Source organism: Lithobates pipiens, unplaced genomic scaffold (genome assembly GCF_037356315.1).
Source record: "Lithobates pipiens isolate NorthernLeopardFrog02 unplaced genomic scaffold, aLitPip1_a1.2 Scaffold_18, whole genome shotgun sequence".
Lineage (NCBI taxonomy): Eukaryota > Metazoa > Chordata > Amphibia > Anura > Ranidae > Lithobates > Lithobates pipiens.
In genome coordinates, this window is record NW_027507758.1 from 194,298,559 (window position 1) to 194,318,477 (window position 19,919).

At 40.7% G+C, this 19,919-nt stretch overlaps 1 protein-coding gene across 4 annotated transcripts in view; it reads right to left on the bottom strand.

Annotated features, from left to right (window-relative positions):
* The window catches only part of MAP4K3 (mitogen-activated protein kinase kinase kinase kinase 3), a 783,526-nt gene that overhangs the window by 606,787 nt on the left and 156,820 nt on the right, over positions 1-19,919 (bottom strand). For all 4 annotated transcript variants that reach the window (XM_077486491.1, XM_077486490.1, XM_077486493.1 and 1 more), the window contains exon 4: positions 12,832-12,896. In XM_077486491.1, the coding sequence (XP_077342617.1) occupies positions 12,832-12,896 (65 nt within the window). The remainder of the gene's footprint in view (positions 1-12,831; positions 12,897-19,919) is intronic.

Below are 19,919 nucleotides of genomic sequence, written 5' to 3' on the forward strand. Positions count from 1 at the left end.
TGACCGCGCAATTACCAGTTAAAGCAGCGCAGTGCCAAAGTGTAAAAAGACCTCTGGTCATTTACCAGCAAAATGGTCCGGTCTGAAAGTGGTTAAACCAGTTTTCTTGGGGTTATAAAAAGGGGGTTCCGCTGAGGGGGCTCATTCGCCTCAGAGAAAAAGCTGTGGTGTTCTCTCTGGGTTCTGCCCTGAACAAACAGTCTCTTCTGAGGCAGGAACATGAGAGAGGAGGGAAGCCTGGATTCGCCAATGCCTAGACCTACCCGCCCGTCGTGTCAAGAGGCTCCGGTGGGAGCTACACCGCCTGTCAGCCATCCTGGTCCGGAGGAAAGAAGAGGAGAGTGGTCAGCGGTAGAAGCCCGGGAGCTGTCGCTGCGTCAGGAAGAAGCGGATCCCGAAGATGTGGAGGAGGAGCCAGCGCGTCAGCAAGGAAGCGCCGCCCCTGGTTCGGTCGGATGGGGCGGCGAAAAAGAAGCGCAACCCCCGCCGGAGCTATTCGCCTACCCTCCGCGCCCTGCTATTCAGAAAAGCTGGTCCTTCTCAGGACCGTACCAGAGGGCAGGTGGGCGGGGGAAGGCTTGGAGCGGGCAGGCAGAGCGGTCAGCTGAGCAGAAGAGCATCCACGTCTGAAGCGGTGGTTGGGGCCAGAAGTGGTACGGAAGGTGGAGCAACCTCTCTGAGAGAGTGGGCTCCCCCTCCACAGCGTCAGGTATCACCTAGGCAACCGACCATGCTGCCTTTCACTGAAGCAGGGCTTGATAGTGGGCCTGCTTTACATAAAGGGAGTGCAGGTATGTATGAACCTTCTGTTAATGAATTATTAAATGGTACTATTATCTAAAGTGTCTAAAGAATTAGCTATTCAGAAATCGTTTTGTCAGCCAGCTATAAGTAATGTTTTAGCCTCTGACGTTTCAGCTATGGAAGTTTGGTCGCCACCTAGTGGCGTCTCTGCTAATGGCACTCCAGCTTTGCCAATTCATTTAGAACAGAATATCAATGTGTATTATAGTAATGCTAAATCACAAAACTTGCTGGAAATTTGTTTAAAGGAGTCCATGCCCTGTGATATTTTTCCGTTGGGATTTCATTTGTGTCAGGTTGTTAAGGAAAAATTTGGCGGGGGGAATTTTTTTTTAGATATTCTTTCATTTTTCCTTCCGCTAAAGATTTTATTATTAAAAATAAATAAATAAATAAATAAGAGGATGACGACAGACGTAGACCTGTATCAAATTTTTATTTTTTTTTAAATAACTGGTTACAGGCGTTTTTGTATTTTTGCGGGTGTTTTATGTGAAATATCACCTAAAAAAAGTACGGGTTTATTTCAACACTTAGACATTAAGTGGCATGGTTTAATTTTGATGAGGCATTTCGTCTGAAGTAAAAAAAAAAAAAAAAAAAAAACAGCAACAAATTTGTAATCTGGAGATTTTTCAAACAGCACACACACCAGTGATATTAGCAAACATGCTCCCATGGCTTCAGGTGTTTCCAGACAAGTTGAAGGCCCATCTTCTCATTGTAGGTTTTAGGGATGGTTTTTTATTGCCTATATTTCAAGGTCAGGGTTGTACCATAGTTAATAATTCAAATCAGTATCTGAATTTCTTCAAGTAGTTTTAGATGAGGTTAATTTTGAAATTTCAGAAGGAAGGGTGGCAACTTTTCTTTCCCTCCGTTTTCAAATTCCCCTTTTCTTTCCCTCATTTTTTAAATTTCAGGATTTCTACTTTAGGTGTAGTTCCAAAAAAAAAAAAAAAGGAAAATAATTATTTTAGATTAATTCATCACTTATCTTTTCCCAAAGGCAATTCCCTTAATGACCAAATTGATGAGAGTATGTCATCCTTTTCATATGCTTCTTTTGCAGGTGTTCTAGTAAAGTAAAGAATGTTGGGGAAGGGAGCTATTTTAGCAAAGGCGGATGTCAAGTCAGCTTTTAGCTTACTTCCCATTAATCCTTTATCTTTTAATTCCCTTGGGTTTTTTCTTTACTGATGATTTTTATTTTGATAAATGTTTACCTATGGGTTGTTCCTTGTCTTGCTTTTATTTTGAGTCTTTCTCTTCATTTTAGAGTGGGTAGTTTTTGCCATTTCCGGTTCACAATTTTTAATTCATTATCTAGATGATTTTGTTTTTAGGCCCTCCCGATTCTTTCCTTTGTATTAATTTATTACAGAAAATTTTTGAGGTTTGCGACCATTTTGGTATCCCATTGGCTCAGTAGAGGACTATTTGGCCTTCAACTTGTCTGGAATTTCTAGATATCATTATTCATACTGGTTAATGGAGTTTAGGTTATCAGAAGAAAAAATTGAGAAAATAGCCTCTTTATTGTTCAAGTTAATAATAAAAAAATAAAAAAAAGCAGTGATGTGAAGGAGTATTTGCTGGTTTGGTTGCAATTTCTTTCACATTTAACAATGGTAGGGCCTTATGGCAGGGGGATTTCATTCTAGATTCGGATTTCCTTCTCTTCACTGATGAAGCAGGGTCACATGGCTTTTTGCCGCAATTTGGCAGAAGCATTGGTGCGCTGAACGTTGGCATGTTTTTTGATTAGTAAAGTATTACATTAAAAACATAGTCTTATTGGAATTATTTCCTATCATTGTTGCATTTGAGCTTTGTTCTTTCTTCCAAAATAAAATAATTTTGATACGTACAGATAATAAAGGAGTAATGTACGCTATTAATTGTTTAACATCCAAGTCTCCGCCAGTCATTGTCCTTATAAGATACCTGATTTTTAAATGCTTACGTTTGAACATATTGGTTAAAGGCTTTACATGTACCAGGTAAGGACAATGATTTGGCAGATGAGTTGTCTCGTTCACAGGTGGAGCGTTTTTTTTTTCAAGCTACTTCTGGAGGCGGATCGTGTGGGACACTCCTGTCCAATCAATTTATGGGACCTGGTTTAAGGCCTATTACTATTTATATTATCAATTCTGCCTGGTTTTTGTATATAAAAAATAATAATAATAATAACTTTGAATATGATAGGTGAACCGTTGGGTTCCTTGTCTGAGTTGTTGTTGCTGCCTGAACTGTGGTGGTTGGGCTAGCTTTAAGTTTATTTGTTGTTGCTGCCTGAGCCGTGGTGGCTGGGCTAGCTTTAAGTTTATTTGTTGTTGCTGCCTGAGCCGTGGTGGCTGGGCTAGCTTTAAGTTTGTTACTGTTTATTAAAGTTTCTTGGTTCTGCTTTGCTTCACGACAGCTACAATTTTTATTTTTATTTTCCTTATTTTGAACATTATCAATTCTTTGGCACCTTCTACTTGGGCAGGTTATCAATCTGCTTGGTTTATGTATCAAGAATTTTTAAACATATTAGGTGAACCGTTGGGTTCCATGTCTGAATTGCTGTTATTGAAGTTTGTTGGTTCTTTGTTTGAGCAGAATTATTTCTTGGTCGTACATACATAAAACCCTGTCGGGAATTTATTTTTTCTTGAAATTAAATAACATGCCATCTTGCATGCAGTATTTTTCTATAAAACAAGCTTTAAAAGTTTACAAAAAGGATTAATTTTAGGCCTGATTCAAGGAAGCCCATCACTCCTCTAGTACTGGGTGAGCTTTGCTCCGTGATGGATAAAAAAAAAAAAAAATTCTCATTTTGAATCGGTTCTTTTTTGGGCGGTTTTTTCAGTTATGTTTTTTGCGGCGCTTAGGGTATCTGAGCTGGTTCAAATACACATGTCTGAAGTTGTTATTTTTGAAAGTTCATAAAAAAATTTAATTAGCAGATCCAAAACGGATCAGGTAGGTAAAGGTAATTGGTTAACATTAGATATGTGTATGAGTACTAGCATTTGCCCGGTGGCTCTAATAAGTCAATATTCATCAATTAGGCCTTTGGGGGTTTTCTAAGTTTTTCATTCATGAATCAGGGTTACCCCTTACTAAATACCAGTTCTTAAGTGTTTTCAGGAGATGTTTGAAGGCCTTAAATTTAGATCAGGAACATTTATCGATGCATTCTTTTCGGATTGGAGCAGCAACAGAGGCCACTAGATTGGGTTTTGATGTTAGATCTATTAAACAGTTTGATAGATGGAAGTCGGATGGGTATTTGCTTTATATTCGTCCTAACGCAATACTATGATTTATTTCAGGTAACACTCGCATTGTATGGATGATTGGACACTCCATCTATTGGGCGAATTTGAGAGCTCAGCAACGAGTTTATACTAGCAATTTAGGATTGGATGCTTCTAAATTTAAGATTTTTTGGTTAGGATTGGATGCTTCTAAATTTAAGATTTTTTGGTGTGGAAAGAGGGGAATGTTATGGTCAGACCTAATTTCTTTTATTTCACAGCTTCTTCTTCATTTTCCCTCTCTGGATATCTTAATTATTCATATAAGTGGTAAAGATATTGGTTACCATAAAACTTTGGACCTTAATTTTCGGATTAGGGATGATCTACAGAAGATACAGTTATTATTTAGGATACAGTTGTCATTTCCCAATACAGTAGTGTTTTTTTTTCAGAAATTGTGCAGAGGATAAGTTGGCTTTCTCATCCTTCTGTACGTCCTTTTGAAAAAAATCAGGAAGAAAGTGAATAGGGCAGTATCCAAGTTGCTATCAAGATTGGGAATGCTATCCTTTAGGCACACTGAGCTGGAAGGGGGTATCCCTGGCCTTTTCAGGCAGGATGGCATCCATCTGTCTGATATTGGCTTGGATATTTTCAATGTAAATTTAAGTTACTGTGTTGAGATGGCCGCGGGTTGGGGTTCTGTGGGCAGTTGGCCTTAGGTCCTCCTGCCCTTTTGGGGATTTTGTGTTGCTGCCTGAGCCGTAGTGACTGGGCTAGCTTTAAGTTTATTGGATGAGTTTTGATGAGTTATGTACAACATTTTGAAACCAATAATAAACAACCGCGGCCATTATTATCCAAACACTTGTCTTCTTTTTTTTTTCAAAAGTTATGGAAAAAAAATTCCGGCCTGCTGTCCCATGACAGGAAAAGGGAGAGGGCAGTTTCTTGCCCCCCCTTTTCCTCATGGGAGAGCGGCTGGATCAGCAGTTTCAAGTTCCCCCGCAGAGCCTGTGGCCAGCGGGGAAACAGCTGTTAGTCACATGTTTTGAGAAGGGGTACAGGTGACCTCTCTTCATGACATGTGAAAAGCCTGGGAAGAACTGGTTTAAACCAGTTTTCTTGGGGTTATAAAAAGGGGGTTCCGCTGAGGGGGCTCATTCGCCTCAGAAGAAAAGCTGTGGTGTTCTCTCCCCTCCCTCCCTCCCTATAAAATAAATTTGTATTTAATTGTATTTTATTCTGTATGGTTATGTTAATTTATTCTGTCGCGGTTGTTGTTATGTGGTAAGTCACCTTTGCAAAAATAAAATAAAAAATAAAATAAAAATAATAATAATAAAATAAAAAATATTTAATAATAATAATAATACTGAATTATAACAGCAAAGGGGGACAAGTTATTAAGACTTTTAATTATAGTGTTCAAATATGTGCTACCTGAGCCGTAGTGACTAGGTTAGCTTTAAGTTTATTGGATGAGTTTGGTTGAGATATGTACTACATGCCCCTTTTGGGGATTTTGTGTTGCTGCCTGAGCCGTAGTGACTGGGCTAGCTTTAAGTTTATTGGATGAGTTTTGATGAGTTATGTACAACATTTTGAAACCAATAATAAACAACCGCGGCCATTATTATCCAAACACTTGTCTTCTTGTCTTATTTCAAAAGTTATGGAAAAAAAATTCCGGCCTGCTGTCCCATGGCTACTGCCGAGTTTTTTCTCTGACTTCCAATCAATATTTTTATCATAATCTTATTTAAGAAATGTTCCTAATAATTTAGGCACCTTATTCTAACTTTTTTTTTTCTCTCTCTTCTCTTCTTTGTCTCTGAGGTTGCCTTAACCTTACATTTTTATTTTTAGCTTGAAAAATTAAATTATATGATTGGCTCTTGGTGTTCTGCAGGGAAGTTCCTTGCACCCTCTCTTGCTACCCTCAGCAGCTCGGTGTACACCGGGCAGTGGACAGTGGCTCATGTACCCTTGGAGGGAGAGTTTTTCTCCTCCCAACGGACACATTAAGAACATAGATATGTTAAGATATATTTCACTATTGTATATTAATTGTATTTTCTTTTTCAGTCATTATCTCCTTTCCCCTCCCTCCCTCCACCCCTATACTCTGGAGACAAATAATTTCTTATATGACACACGTTCCAACATAAACACCAACATATATTTACTTTTCCCAACTCCATGGCCCCATTAAACATCATATCATTAAATACTCAGGGACTAAACGTTCCACACAAACGCACTAAAGCCTTTTATACATTTTCATCCAAAAAAGCACATATAGTTTGCCTCCAAGAGACTCATTTTGCATCACAATCCACTCCCAAATTTTTCTGTAAAAACTACCCCCAAGTATACACAGCTTCGGCCGCCTCTAAAAAACGAGGCGTGCTTATAGCTTTCCATCGCAATACACCATTTTCACTATTGAAGGAAATCAAGGATCCAGAAGGTCGTTACTTGATTCCTAAAGGACACCTACTTGATACCGCTATCATCATTACATCATACTACGCTCCTAACAAAAATCCTATTTCTTTTCTTTCTCATTTATTTCAAACTATAGAACACCACAAAATAGGTACTACAATTCTATGTGGAGATTCTAATCAGACCATATTCCCATTTTTGGATAAATCACCAATCCCACAGTCACATACAGCAAACAACTCTTATCAAAACTAATTACAAAACATAACCTAGTAGATACTTGGAGAGAATTGAATCCAACCAAGAGACAATACACACATTACTCGTTCCCTCATCGCTCATTCTCTAAGATAGACCCTATATTTATGTCCATAAGGCTAATTCCAGAAATAACATCTACAAAAATTATTCCCATCCCATGGTCCAACCATAGTGCACTTTACATTACTGTTGCCTCCAATTCCAAAAAAAAAGATCCAACATGGATATTAAGAGATTTCCTACTCAAAAATCCAGCTCATAAAAATATTGAAATTGCGCTCAAAGATTATATAAAATATAACTCCAAACCCGACGTCTCTCCGACTACATTATGGGAAGCACACAAACCTGTTCTCCATGGCATATGTCTACAGCAAGCAAACATATTCAACAGAGAGCAGAAAATCCTTTGTCAGACTTTAGAAACAAATTTCAATAAATGTCACACAGCATTCCAAAATAACTAGTGATGCACCGAAATTTCGGTCGCCGAAACATATCGGCCGAAAATGCCCTTTTCGGCAATTTGCCGAAAGAGAAAAACGGCCGATAATGGCGCCGAAAATGGGGCGTGGCCTGGGTGGGGGCGGGGCTCCGCCTCCCGCCCCTGGTGACGCCCATCATAGCGCAGGAGAGCCACCTCCGCCGCCTTTTTGATAACAGCGCCGGGAACATCACAGCTTTCATTTCAATTGCTGTGTGTTCCCGGCCGTGCGCCGTCACACGCAGCCCCTCCCCCTTGTCCGGGCACTTAGATAGACAGATCATCCGCAGGATTGGACGGATGATCTGTCTATCAAAGTGCCCGGACAAGGGGGAGGGGCTGCGTGTGACGGCGCACGGCCGGGAACACACAGCAATTTAAATGAAAGCTGTGATGTTCCCGGCGCTGTTATCAAACAGGCGGCGGTGGCGGCTCTCTTCCCTGCACACAGTGCACAGGCTGGCTGCAAAATGGCACACAGGCTGCAATGGGACACACTGGCTGCAATTGGCTGCAATGGGGCACACTGGCTGCAATTGGCTGCAATGGGGCACACTGGCTGCAATGGGGCACACTGGCTGCAATGGGGGATGCCTCCTGTACCACGTCCTCTGTCTCTGACCATCTCCTGTACCATGTCCCCAGTCTGACCATCTCCTGTACCACGTCCCCAGTCTCTGACCATCTCCTGTACCACGTCCCCAGTCTCTGACCATCTCCTGTACCGTGTCCCAAGTCTGACCATCTCCTGTACTGTGTCCCCAGTCTCTGACCACCTCCTGTACCATGCATGCAGTCGCTGACCACCTCCTGTACCATGTCCCCAGTCTCTGACCACCTCCTGTACCATGTCCCCAGTCTCTGACCACCTCCTGTACCATGTCTCCAGTCTCTGACCACCTCCTGTACCATGTCTCCAGTCTCTGACCACCTCCTGTACCATGTCCCCAGTCTCTGACCACCTCCTGTACCATGTCCCCAGTCTCTGACCACCTCCTGTACCATGTCCCCAGTCTCTGACCACCTCCTGTACCATGTCCCCAGTCTCTGACCATCTCCTGTACCATGTCCCCAGTCTCTGACCATCTCCTGTACCATGTCCCCAGTCTCTGACCACCTCCTGTACCATGTCCCCAGTCTCTGACCACCTCCTGTACCATGTCCCCAGTCTCTGACCACCTCCTGTACCATGTCCCCAGTCTCTGACCATCTCCTGTACCATGTCCCCAGTCTCTGACCACCTCCTGTACCATGTCCCCAGTCTCTGACCACCTCCTGTACCATGTCCCCAGTCTCTGACCACCTCCTGTACCATGTCCCCAGTCTCTGACCACCTCCTGTACCATGTCCCCAGTCTCTGACCACCTCCTGTACCATGTCCCCAGTCTCTGACCACCTCCTGTACCATGTCCCCAGTCTCTGACCACCTCCTGTACCATGTCCCCAGTCTCTGACCATCTCCTGTACCATGTCCCCAGTCTCTGACCACCTCCTGTACCATGTCCCCAGTCTCTGACCACCTCCTGTACCATGTCCCCAGTCTCTGACCATCTCCTGTACCATGTCCCCAGTCTCTGACCACCTCCTGTACCATGTCCCCAGTCTCTGACCACCTCCTGTACCATGTCCCCAGTCTCTGACCACCTCCTGTACCATGTCCCCAGTCTCTGACCACCTCCTGTACCATGTCCCCAGTCTCTGACCACCTCCTGTATAAAAATATTTTTTAAAAACAGTCATTTTCGGTATTGGTGCTGTTTCGGTATCGGTTTCGGTTTTCGGCCTAGTGTATTTTTCATTTTCGGTATCGGTTTCGGCACCAAAAAACCCATTCGGTGCATCCCTAAAAATAACCCTTCTTTACCTAAAATAAATCTTGACAAAGCTAAACTGGAATTTGATCTATTCCTTACTGAAGCAGCGGATAAAACCATCAAGAGATAACAACACAATTTCTATATCAATGCGAATAAACCTCACACACTATTAGCCAGGGCATTAAAATCCTGCCAGAACCCAACGAAACCGATACGTCTGAAATCTCTAGGGGGGGTATACACAAATAATCCTTTAAAAATATTACAAAAATTCAAAACACAATTAAAAAATGTATACTCTTCTAATAATGAGCTGGACCCTTCTAGAGCGAATGTTTTTTTCTCTCATATATCTCTACCGACACTATCTAAAACACAAATGGAAATGATGGAGGAACCAGTGTCAATTATAGAGGTATCTGAAGTTATCAAAAATCTGAAACGAAATAAAAGGTCAGGTCCTGATGGTTTTTCTGCACTGTATTACAAAACGTTTGTAGACACCCTATCTCCAGTCTTGACAAACACTTAATTCCCTTTTGGAAGGTCAATCTTTTAGAAGAGAAACCCTGACTGCAATTATCTGTATGCTCCCTAAACCTCACACAGACGATTCAATATGGTCTAATTATCGCCCTATTTCGTTACTAAATTTGGACATAAAAATTTTAGCCAAAATTCTAGCTAACAGATTAAAAATACTATTATAGGCAATCTTATACATCGTGATCAAGTGGGCTTCATTCCATTACCTCAAGCAGGAGATAATATTAGATGTGCAACACTCCTGTCACATCCCGCTAAAAAAAGACGTATTCCCACTTGTTTTCTTTCTTTAGATATTATGAAAGCTTTTGACACAGTATCATGGTCATATATGAGCTATACCCTTTCCAAATGGGGATTCGGCCCTCATTTTTTACGATGGATCTCTAATTTGTATCAAGATCCCAAAGCTTATATCAGATATGCAGGGTACAAATCGGACGAGTTTAATATACTGAGGGGGACTCGTCAAGGATGTCCACTTTCGCCATTATTATTTGCTTTACTCATTGAACCTTTAGCACAAAGAATTAGGATGGAACCCACTATAACAGGTATTGAAATGGGTGACTTTCATCATAAGCTCTGTTTATTCGCAGACGATATTCTCCTTTTTCTATCTTCTCCACATATTTCGGCCCCAAATCTTATGGTTGTACTACAAGAATTCTTATTTGTTTCGGGCCTTAAGGTCAATATTTAAAATTATTCAGCATTAAACATTTCACTTGTCGAGAAAGATAAACAATCTTTTCAAAATTCACTACCCTTTAAGTGGGTAGATCATAGCCTCCCATATCTGGGTGTGCAGTTTACTCCTAACCCCTCCGATTTGCAGCTAATTACCCAGCTCTATTAAAAAATATTACAAGGTCGTTATCTAATTGGTCATCAATGCCGATATCATGGTTTGGGAAAATCAATATCATAAAAATGTCTGTTCTTGCGAAATTTTTATATTTATTCAGAACTCTCCCAATTCATATTCCTGCATATTTTCTTAGGCTGATTCAACAAAAAGTAACGAAATTTACTTGGGGGGAAAATAAAACCCAGACTTCACAAAAAACACTTGTTCTCCCCAAAGTTTTGGGTGGTTTGGGATTTCCAGACTTTAACATATATTATAAGGCAGCTCAATTATCTCAATTAACAAAATATCACTCTTCTACAGAGATTCCTTTATCGGTCCTCATTGAAGCTGTAGACTGTGATCCTCTTCCTATAAACAATATATTATGGTTACAACCTGTGGATCGTAAGTCTATAAATAACCCCATTTCTAAGCACTCTCTATCTATATGGGATAGGTATAGAAATTCACATGGTCTGCAATCTCCACAAAATCCGCTATTATCTTTTTACAAGAATCCGACTTTTTACCCAGCCTGGAAATATCCCAAAACCTTTAAAGCTTGGTCTAAGGCTGGTATCACTTGTCTATATCATTTAAATTCAACTACATCAATAAAATCTTTTACAGATCTATGTAAATTATATAAGCTTCCACAATCAGAAATATTCAGATATCTCCAAATCAAAAAATGTTATACTCCTCTTCTCAATTTAAATGTAAACTTACATAATATTTCTCAATTTGAAAGATTTTGTCTCAAGGAACCACATGCTAAAGGTCGTATTACACCATTGTATACACAATTGATATCAAATTCTAATACTGTTATACCTAAATATGTGGCCAAGTCGGAAAAAGATTTGGATTGTATGATCGATTCTAGGTCTTGGTCCAACATATGGTCTTTCACAAAATCTTCCTCTATAAATATATTGGCGCCTGAATCATCATATAAAGTTCTCACACGCTGGTATTTGGTTCCTGCGAGAATTGCCAAATTCTCAACAGACAACACTGGCCTCTGCTTTCTTGGCTGTCCAGAAAAAGGTACCTATATACATACCTGGTGGCATTGCCCAATTGTACAATCATTTTGGAAAAAGATCTTTCTGATAATTACAAAATGTTTTGCTAAAATGGACGCTATAGATAAAAACCAGATGACAAAGTTTGATATCATATGGAAACCCTGGATTAAATATTATACGTCAGATAATATTGATAACCGAGTTTTATTGTTATGGTGATTAAGATTTTTTATAGAATTACAACATTAGCTGATATTATAAAACCTGATCCGGAGAATTATTCCCTCCCCTTCCCCTCCTATATACCTTTTATGTTCTTCCCTTACTATATAATACTTACTATAAACATACTTTAGAAGTGATGGCCAAAACTTTAAAATCATATATTTTCTTTTAGACATATTTATATTTTCTTGGGATTAAAATGTTTAAAACTCCGCTATAAGAATGTTTTCAAATTCTAAAATATATAAGGCCATTTATTGTCATTCCCACGAGAATATCATGAAATTCTTCTTTGCTTTGTATTAGCCGTACTTCAATATGTCTACTTTTTATTTCTGGTATCAATTAATTTGTCTTATATTCTGTACATGTAATTTATTTTGAAATAAAATAAAAACTTTTGAACAAGAAAAATGCACTGATTACTGTGTAAATGTCACTGGCAGGGAAGGGGTTAACACTAGGGGGCATCAAGGGGTGGGTTTATCTGCCTTGGAGTTCATATTGCACATTATAGCACTTTGTAAATTTAATAATTTTTTTGTGCATTAGAGCACTTTATTAATTGCATAATTTTTATTGTACACGATAGTATTTTACGTATTGATTATTTTCATGGGATGAGTTTTTTTTTTTTAGCACAATTGATAAGCACAGCTCTACTTTTTTTGTTATCACTGTATATTTATAGGTATACACAGTTCTGAGCAGCAGCTATAGCACATTTTTTTTGCATATGTGTTTTGCCATTTTATTTTAATTTGACCTTTTCTGTGAGAGAAGAAACAAACACACACCTCTCTGCCTAGGAAACTACAGTTCTTAGAAGAACACCACACTTTGTATTCCCTGAAAAATGTCAGCACACGTGTTGGCTGAATACTCACCATAACTGGGGAGACAGAAAATGCTTTAAAAAAAAAAAAAAAAAACATATCAAACTTGATTAAAAAAAAAAAAAAAGGTCCACAACAACCAGAGCTCAGCTATCATTTTTCAGCTGCAAATTAAAATTAGTAATCTAATACCTCCCAAAATAGATCTATTTGCCCCTATGTTTTCACTTTTTCCCCAAAAACCATTACATTTTTAATATTCTTCTTACCATGGTATATATCTTGTAAAGATCCGCCTCCACAGAATTCCATGCAAATCCAAAGCTTATCCCGCCTGACAAAACACAGAGTAAAAAAGAAAAAAGTTATGACCAGGATATAATCAAAAGTGATGTTAAAGAGAAACTCTACTTTTGTTGAGAAAATATAACATTCCCTTCTGGGTGATATACTGTATGTACATTGCAAAGATTTTAACAGACTATTTTTTTTTTTTTTTATTGCATTTAAGTCCAAATATGAGATTTGAAGACTATCATGCTTTTTTTCTATTACAAGGGATGTTTACATTCCTTGTAATAGGAATAAAAGTGACCCAATGTTTAAATTTTTTTTTAAAAAAACAATGTAAAAAATAAATAAGAATTTTTTTTTTCTGTAACTCTAAACATTGCCAATGGAGATTTTTAAGGGTAAAAATTTGATGCTATTCCATGAGCGGGCGCAATTTTGAAGCGTGACATGTTGGGTATTAATTTAGTCTGTGTAACATTACCTTTTTACAATATAAAAACAATATATAACAATATAAAAACAACTGGGCTAAATTTACTGTTGTCTTATGTTTTTTATTCAAAAAAGTGAATTTTTTCCAAAAATACGGTGTGACAAAACGTATTGCAATGACCATTTTATTCTCTAGAGTGTTAGAAAAAAATGTATAATGTTTGGGGGTTATAAGAAATTTTCTAGCAAAAAATAGTTTTTAACCGGTAAAGTCTGAAAAAGAGGCTTGGACTTTAAGTGGTTAAAAACAATAAGCCCCCATTCACCCTGGAACGACTGGTCATTCAATTTGACACGTCAAATCGCATGACAATTCACCAGCAATGGTACTGTTCAAATCGGTGCGACGACAACTTTGCGGTTCCACACAGATTTTCAAAAGTAGTTTCTGAACTACTTTTCGGGATTTTGGGTGTGACTTTTAGAGACATCTGTGCATGAGTCGCACCCAAAATCGCACTGACATGCATCTTTGAAACCGTGCGATTTCAGATGAAATCACATGATTTCAAACCCGCAGTCAATGTGAACGGGGCTTAATTACAATATGGCTTGTGTCACAATTACATATATTATTTTTGTTTAAAATAAATAAAACAAGATAATGTACAGTATATGCAAATACACTGGCATAACTATGCATTCATATCAAATAGCAGCTACAAAATGCAATATAAATGGTCCAAAAATACTTTCACTTCTACTTGTGCCTAGAACAGAGGATTGTATTAACAAAAATTGTATTTTCAGTAAACCCATATTGTGAGTTATTATTGTGTTCATGATCATTTTTAATGCGACTTTCTGCCTGCTTTTTAGTATTTTTGCTGTAGAATTAAAGTGAAAGAAGAATTGGGGGACTACCATCTCAGGCCTCCTTTTGAAAATGCTAGAGGTCTGGCTGTGTATGACTTTAGTATGATTCAGTCACATTACTGGAACAAGCATGCACTAAATACATGTCAGAAAAGAGGCACAATTACTTATCTCTATACTTTTTAGGGGTCAGTAGCAACATTGCAGTCAAGCTATCAAGATGAAAGACAGGTAACTAGAATTCTCGATTTTTGTACTCACTGTAAAATCCTTTTCACAGAGTTCATCGAAGGACACAGTTTCACTAAATCAGGGATGGGTTTGATGCCGCCACCTTCATGTGCAACTTAAAATTAAACTAAATTAGACTGGGTGGGTGCTGTGTCCTTCAATGATGCATTGCCAGAAAGACAACTAAAGTAGTGGGCACAAACAAAATAACAGAACTAGGAACCCGAGCACAGGGAGAACTCAAACTGAAACACAGTACAGGGATGCATTGGATGCTTTCTGCCTTCGTTGCCATCATGCCCTTGCTGGTTGTCACATGTGTCCCTGTGCTTGCTTACTGGGCACTTAAACCCCCCCTCAGTCCCAGACCAATTTTCAGCTTTCAGCGCTGATGCACTTTGAATGACAATTGCGCGGGTATACAACACTGTACCCAAATAAAATTTTTATAATTTTTTCCCCACAAATAGAGCTTTCTTTTGGTGGTATTTAATCACAGCTGGGAGTTTTATTTTTTGCTAAACAAACAAAAAAAGATGCAAAAAAAAAAAAAATCATGTTTAATAGTTTGTTATAAAATTTTGCAAACAGGTCATTTTTCTCCTTCAATGAAGTGCGCTGATGAGGCGGCACTGATAGGCTGCACTGGTGGGCACTGATAGGCATAGTTAAGGCGGCACTAATAGGCACAGATAAGGCGGCACCGATGGGCACAGATAAGGCGGCACTGATGGGCAAAGACGGGCACAGATAAGATGGCACGGATGGGTGGCACTGATAGGTACCACTGATAGATGGGACTGATGGGCACTGATAGGTGGCTCTGATAGGTGGCACTGCTGGGCACTGATGGGCGGCACTGCTGGGCACGGATATGTGGCACTGGGGTGCAGCACCTTTGTTGAGGCAGACTGTGGGCACTGCTGGGTGGCACTGTGGGCACTGCTGGGTGGCACTGTGGGCACACATTTTTTATTCAGGCAGGCAAAGCAGGGGGCAGGTGGGCACTGGCAGGGCTGGCCGTGATCGGGACTGATGTCCCGATCACGGCCGCCGGTGATCGGCTTTTTTTTTTCTCCTCGCGCTGTCAGCGCAAGGAGGAATAATAGCCGATTACCGGCTCCGTTATATCACATGATCAGCTGTCATTGGCTGACAGCTGATCACGTGATAAGGGGTCGGGATCAACCCCTTGCACGGATCGGTGATCAAGCGAGTCTCGTAGACTCGCCGATCACAGAGCACGCCACGTGTGCCCCTCAGGGGGCGCGCAGGCCGCTCGTGCACGGGACTACGTCAATAGACGTAGTCCCGGAAAAGGAGATCCGCGCTGTAGCCGTCATTCGGCTATAGCGCGGGTCTCAAGTGGTTAAGGAGGTGTGGGCTTTCCAGGCACACCTGCCCCATAAGGGATAAAATATCATTTTTTTTCCCATTTAAAAATAACAAAACATGTTATACTTACCTGCTCTGTGCAGTGTCTTTGCACAGAGCAGCCCAGATCCTTTTCTTCTTAGGTCCCTTGCTGGTGCTCCTGGCCCCTCCCTCCTGCTGAGTACCTCCACAGCAAGCAGCTTGCTATGGAGGCACCTGAGCCAAGCTGCAGCTCTGTGTGTCCCTTCAGACACAAAGCAGAGGTTGCTCTCCCCCCCCCCCCCTTCATTGGCTCACCGACTTTGATTGATAGCAGTGGGAGCCAATCAATGGTAAGAATGGGGGGTGAAAAATCTGCTGACTTTACAACCACTTTAATCTATCCAGCCCACAGCGCTGCTGCTACTGATCTCCCCCCTTGCACTGTACTGATCTGTACAGAGAGGGGAGAGAGGAACCAGACGTGATGCCGGTTTGCTTACAAGTGATTGCTCCGTCATTTGAAGGAGCGATCACGTGGTAAACGGCAGCTATCATCAGCCATTTACCACGATCCGTGATGCGCCGGGTCAGACATGGATATTCCTGGGTGCGCACCCCAGGGGGCGCGCAAGAGCGTGTTTCTGGTAAAACGTCAATGTATGCCCTCCCAGAGTTATTGAGCCACGCTATAGCCGTCATTCGGCTATAGCATGGTTGGCAAGCAGTTAATGCTGTAAACATTGCCCGGTTATATCCTGATAATATACTGTATTTGAGATACTGAACCTGGAAAAACAAATTGAGTGATGCATTATTCTGTGTCCATGGTTTGACTTCAATCTGCATTGCTCCCACAGGGCTCTGCGTGTGTGTGTGTGTGTGTGTGTGTGTGTGTGTGTGTGTGTGTGTGTGTGTGTGTGTGGAAAGGAGCGTGCTGGCAGAGGTTAGTATAGATTGGTAATATGGGAGGCATAAATCCCCCCGATAGATAGGTACCGTTAACTCATTATAAATTTGGGATAACCTTTTAGTTAGAATAGGAGTAATATATATAGGGAGTACACCCTTGAGATGAATAGGTACTATTAAACTTGTTTTTTTGATAGTTGTAGTTTCCTTTCAGGTGTGGGGCAGAGATCTTGGACCCTCTGTCTGGTTGCCAACGTTTCAGCTGGAGAAGTATGTTGTAACTCCACAGATGTGCTGGCAGGACATCCCAAGTCACTGTCAGTGGTATGGGTGAAAGGCTAGCTGGCTCTTCTCTTAAAAAAGCTGAAGCTTCTGTTGGTGCTGGGAAGAGCTCAGTGATTTTGGCCCCGATCCCAGCTCTTCTACTGGAGGCTCACCGGGTTGCTCTTCCGCAGCAGAAAATCCAGACGCACGAGCTGGCGGCACTTAGACCCAGTGCCAGCACTTCGGTAGGTGGCTCATAATCCCCAACATCCTCCAATCAAAGATCAATAAAATCTGTGGCTGGGGAGTGAGGACGGGTTCCTCTCCTACCTGATCCTTGAACTGGGGAGATGAGCCAGCTGCTCCATTATGCGCATTAATCTAAGCTCGTCCGGTGCAGAAACAGGATTGTCAACTCCATGTACTCCATGATTTCCTCCAAACGCCACTTCAGATCACTCCAAAAAGTCAGGGTCCTTAGACAGCCTCCAGAACAAAAGCCTTCCGTCAGGCTGCCATCCTGGCACACTTGGGCTAAATACCAGCGGGGGGCTCCATAGCTTTTCTCCCACTGCATCTTTGCCTGGACCAGCCTGCTTAACTCAGCTGTCCACTCCTTGTGCGGTTGTTTCCCAAATAACAGTATTCGCACTTCATACTGCGACCAGTACCTTTCCTGGATGGAGGGGAGAAGTTTTCCCTGGAGGCGCTGCTCATGGGTTAGCACTCCCTTTAAGAGTTGCCTGCGGACAGAGTCATAACATTCCAAGCAGGATCTGCATTGGCACTGCTCCCATGTGCTGTATCCACATCTCTCACAGCCTCCTTCCGAATTCCTCTTCCATGGTGTCTGGTACCTCTCCTCTTATGCTATCTGGGCCTCGGATCCCGGTGGTGGTTTGGATGTCAAAAACTGTAGGAAGCATCCCACTGCTTGCCACCAAATGTGATGGAACCACTTGGCACCCCGATTAGGTGCTTCCTTCCACCAAACAGCGCCTCCTGCCCTCCAAACCACTCCAAGTAGACAGTGCTAATGCCAGCCCTTTTTACCACAATCATTGTATATAGACAAGATGTGGGGATAAAGGAATGACTGTTTATTAAAACTCAGACACATACAGTGCATCCGAAAAGTATTCACAGCCCATCACTTTTTCCACATTTTGTTTTGTTACAGCCGTATTCCAAAATGTATTAAATTAAATATTTCCCTTAAAATTCTACAAACAATACCCTATAATGACAACATGAATTCACAGCCTTTGCCATGACACTCAAAAATGAGCTCAGGTGCATCTGGATTCCACTGATCATCCTTGAGAGGTTTATACAACGTTACTGGAGTCCACCTGTGGTAAATTCAGTTGATTGAACATGATTTGGAAAGGCACACATCTGTCTATATAAGGTCCCACAGTTAACAGTGCACGTCAGAGCAAAAACCAAGCAAGCCATGAAGTGCAAGGAATTGTCTGTAGACCTACGAGAAAGGATTGTAACAAGGCACAGATCTGGGATAGAGTACAGAAAAATGTCTGCAGCATTTAAAGTGGTTGTAAACCCTTACAAATATAAATGCTGATGCTCTGCAAGATCAAACGAAACCTAATGTAGAAATTCCCAAGTTCCACTATATGCGTGATATTAAACAAATTGCGTGAGACGAAAAAATGTGAATGAAATGTGTGTCTTATCTCACAACTCAAACATGCACAGGTGTAGTGAAAAATACGGTTAAACTAACACAGCTAAAAATATGGGTGCTTGAATAAAAAAGTGCTTTTGCTCACATGTGTGAGCCAATAATTATACTCCAAAAGTGACAATCAGAAAAGCATTGTGAAAAAATATCAAATAAGAACACCAAAAAAAAATTTTTTGTAATGTCCAACTAAAAATATTTGTTCAAAGTCGCATCTTCTAGTTGTTATAAAAACGCATAAAACTTTTTTCTGGTAAGGAAGGTAAAGCAAGGTGACTGGTGAAAAAGGGTTGGATTCCTCTCCGGTGCGCCACTCTGTGTTAGAGAAGAAATATATATATGCGCTCACCAGACATCAAACCCTTAGTGGGTTAACCAAGCAGTCACAGTATGAGCCACTGTGCTCCCTGTTCCAGACAGTATGTAGGACGTACCACGAGAGAACTCCAAACTAGAATTGGGGAACATATTAGGAATATCAAAAAAGGGTATCCCAACCATAGTGTCTCCAGACACTTTAGGGATTACCATAATCGTGACCCAGGACAGATGACATTTTACGGTATTGACAAGGTAAGGGCCCACTGGAGAGGTGAGGACAAAACCATCAAAATATCCAGAAATGAAACCAAATGGATATACAACTTAGATACCCTCCAACCCCAGGGAATGAACGTAGAGCTGGATTTGAATTGCTTTTTAACGAACTTTTAAAACTCCCCCAGTCTAAACTTATAATTACACATCACCGGTTCAAGGTAGGACCAGTACAGACCAAAAGACCGATAAATCATAGTATAACATTCGATCCATTAACTAAGAAGGTCTTCTCCCCCCACCTTTCCCCCCTCAATAATTTGTGGCATCACAAGAAAAGGAACCACTTAAAAAGGTCTGTCCCCTACTGGAGGATGTGCCTAACAACATGTGTGGCCACATACAAGGTCTTAAAATGAAATACATAGGTATATACAGAGTCCCTCATCCATTTTCGCTACCAGTTTCCTTTCACTGTATATTTTTTCTATTCTGTTTACCCTACTAATGAATTGTCTTAAAAAATGTTTTAAAACAATGTTTTTTAAATTAGTAGATATTTATCTCCCCATATTATGGTAAATATTCCCTAAAATTTGTGTGAACATAGAAGCACACATATACACATTCATACCTTTAGTTTAGTTTTTTCATTTTGTCCCACGCCGTCCATTTTAATTCATTTCACTCCCTTTGTTCTTTTTCTGGGAATATACCCACTCATTAAGACAGTGGACATACAGCTTTTTGTAT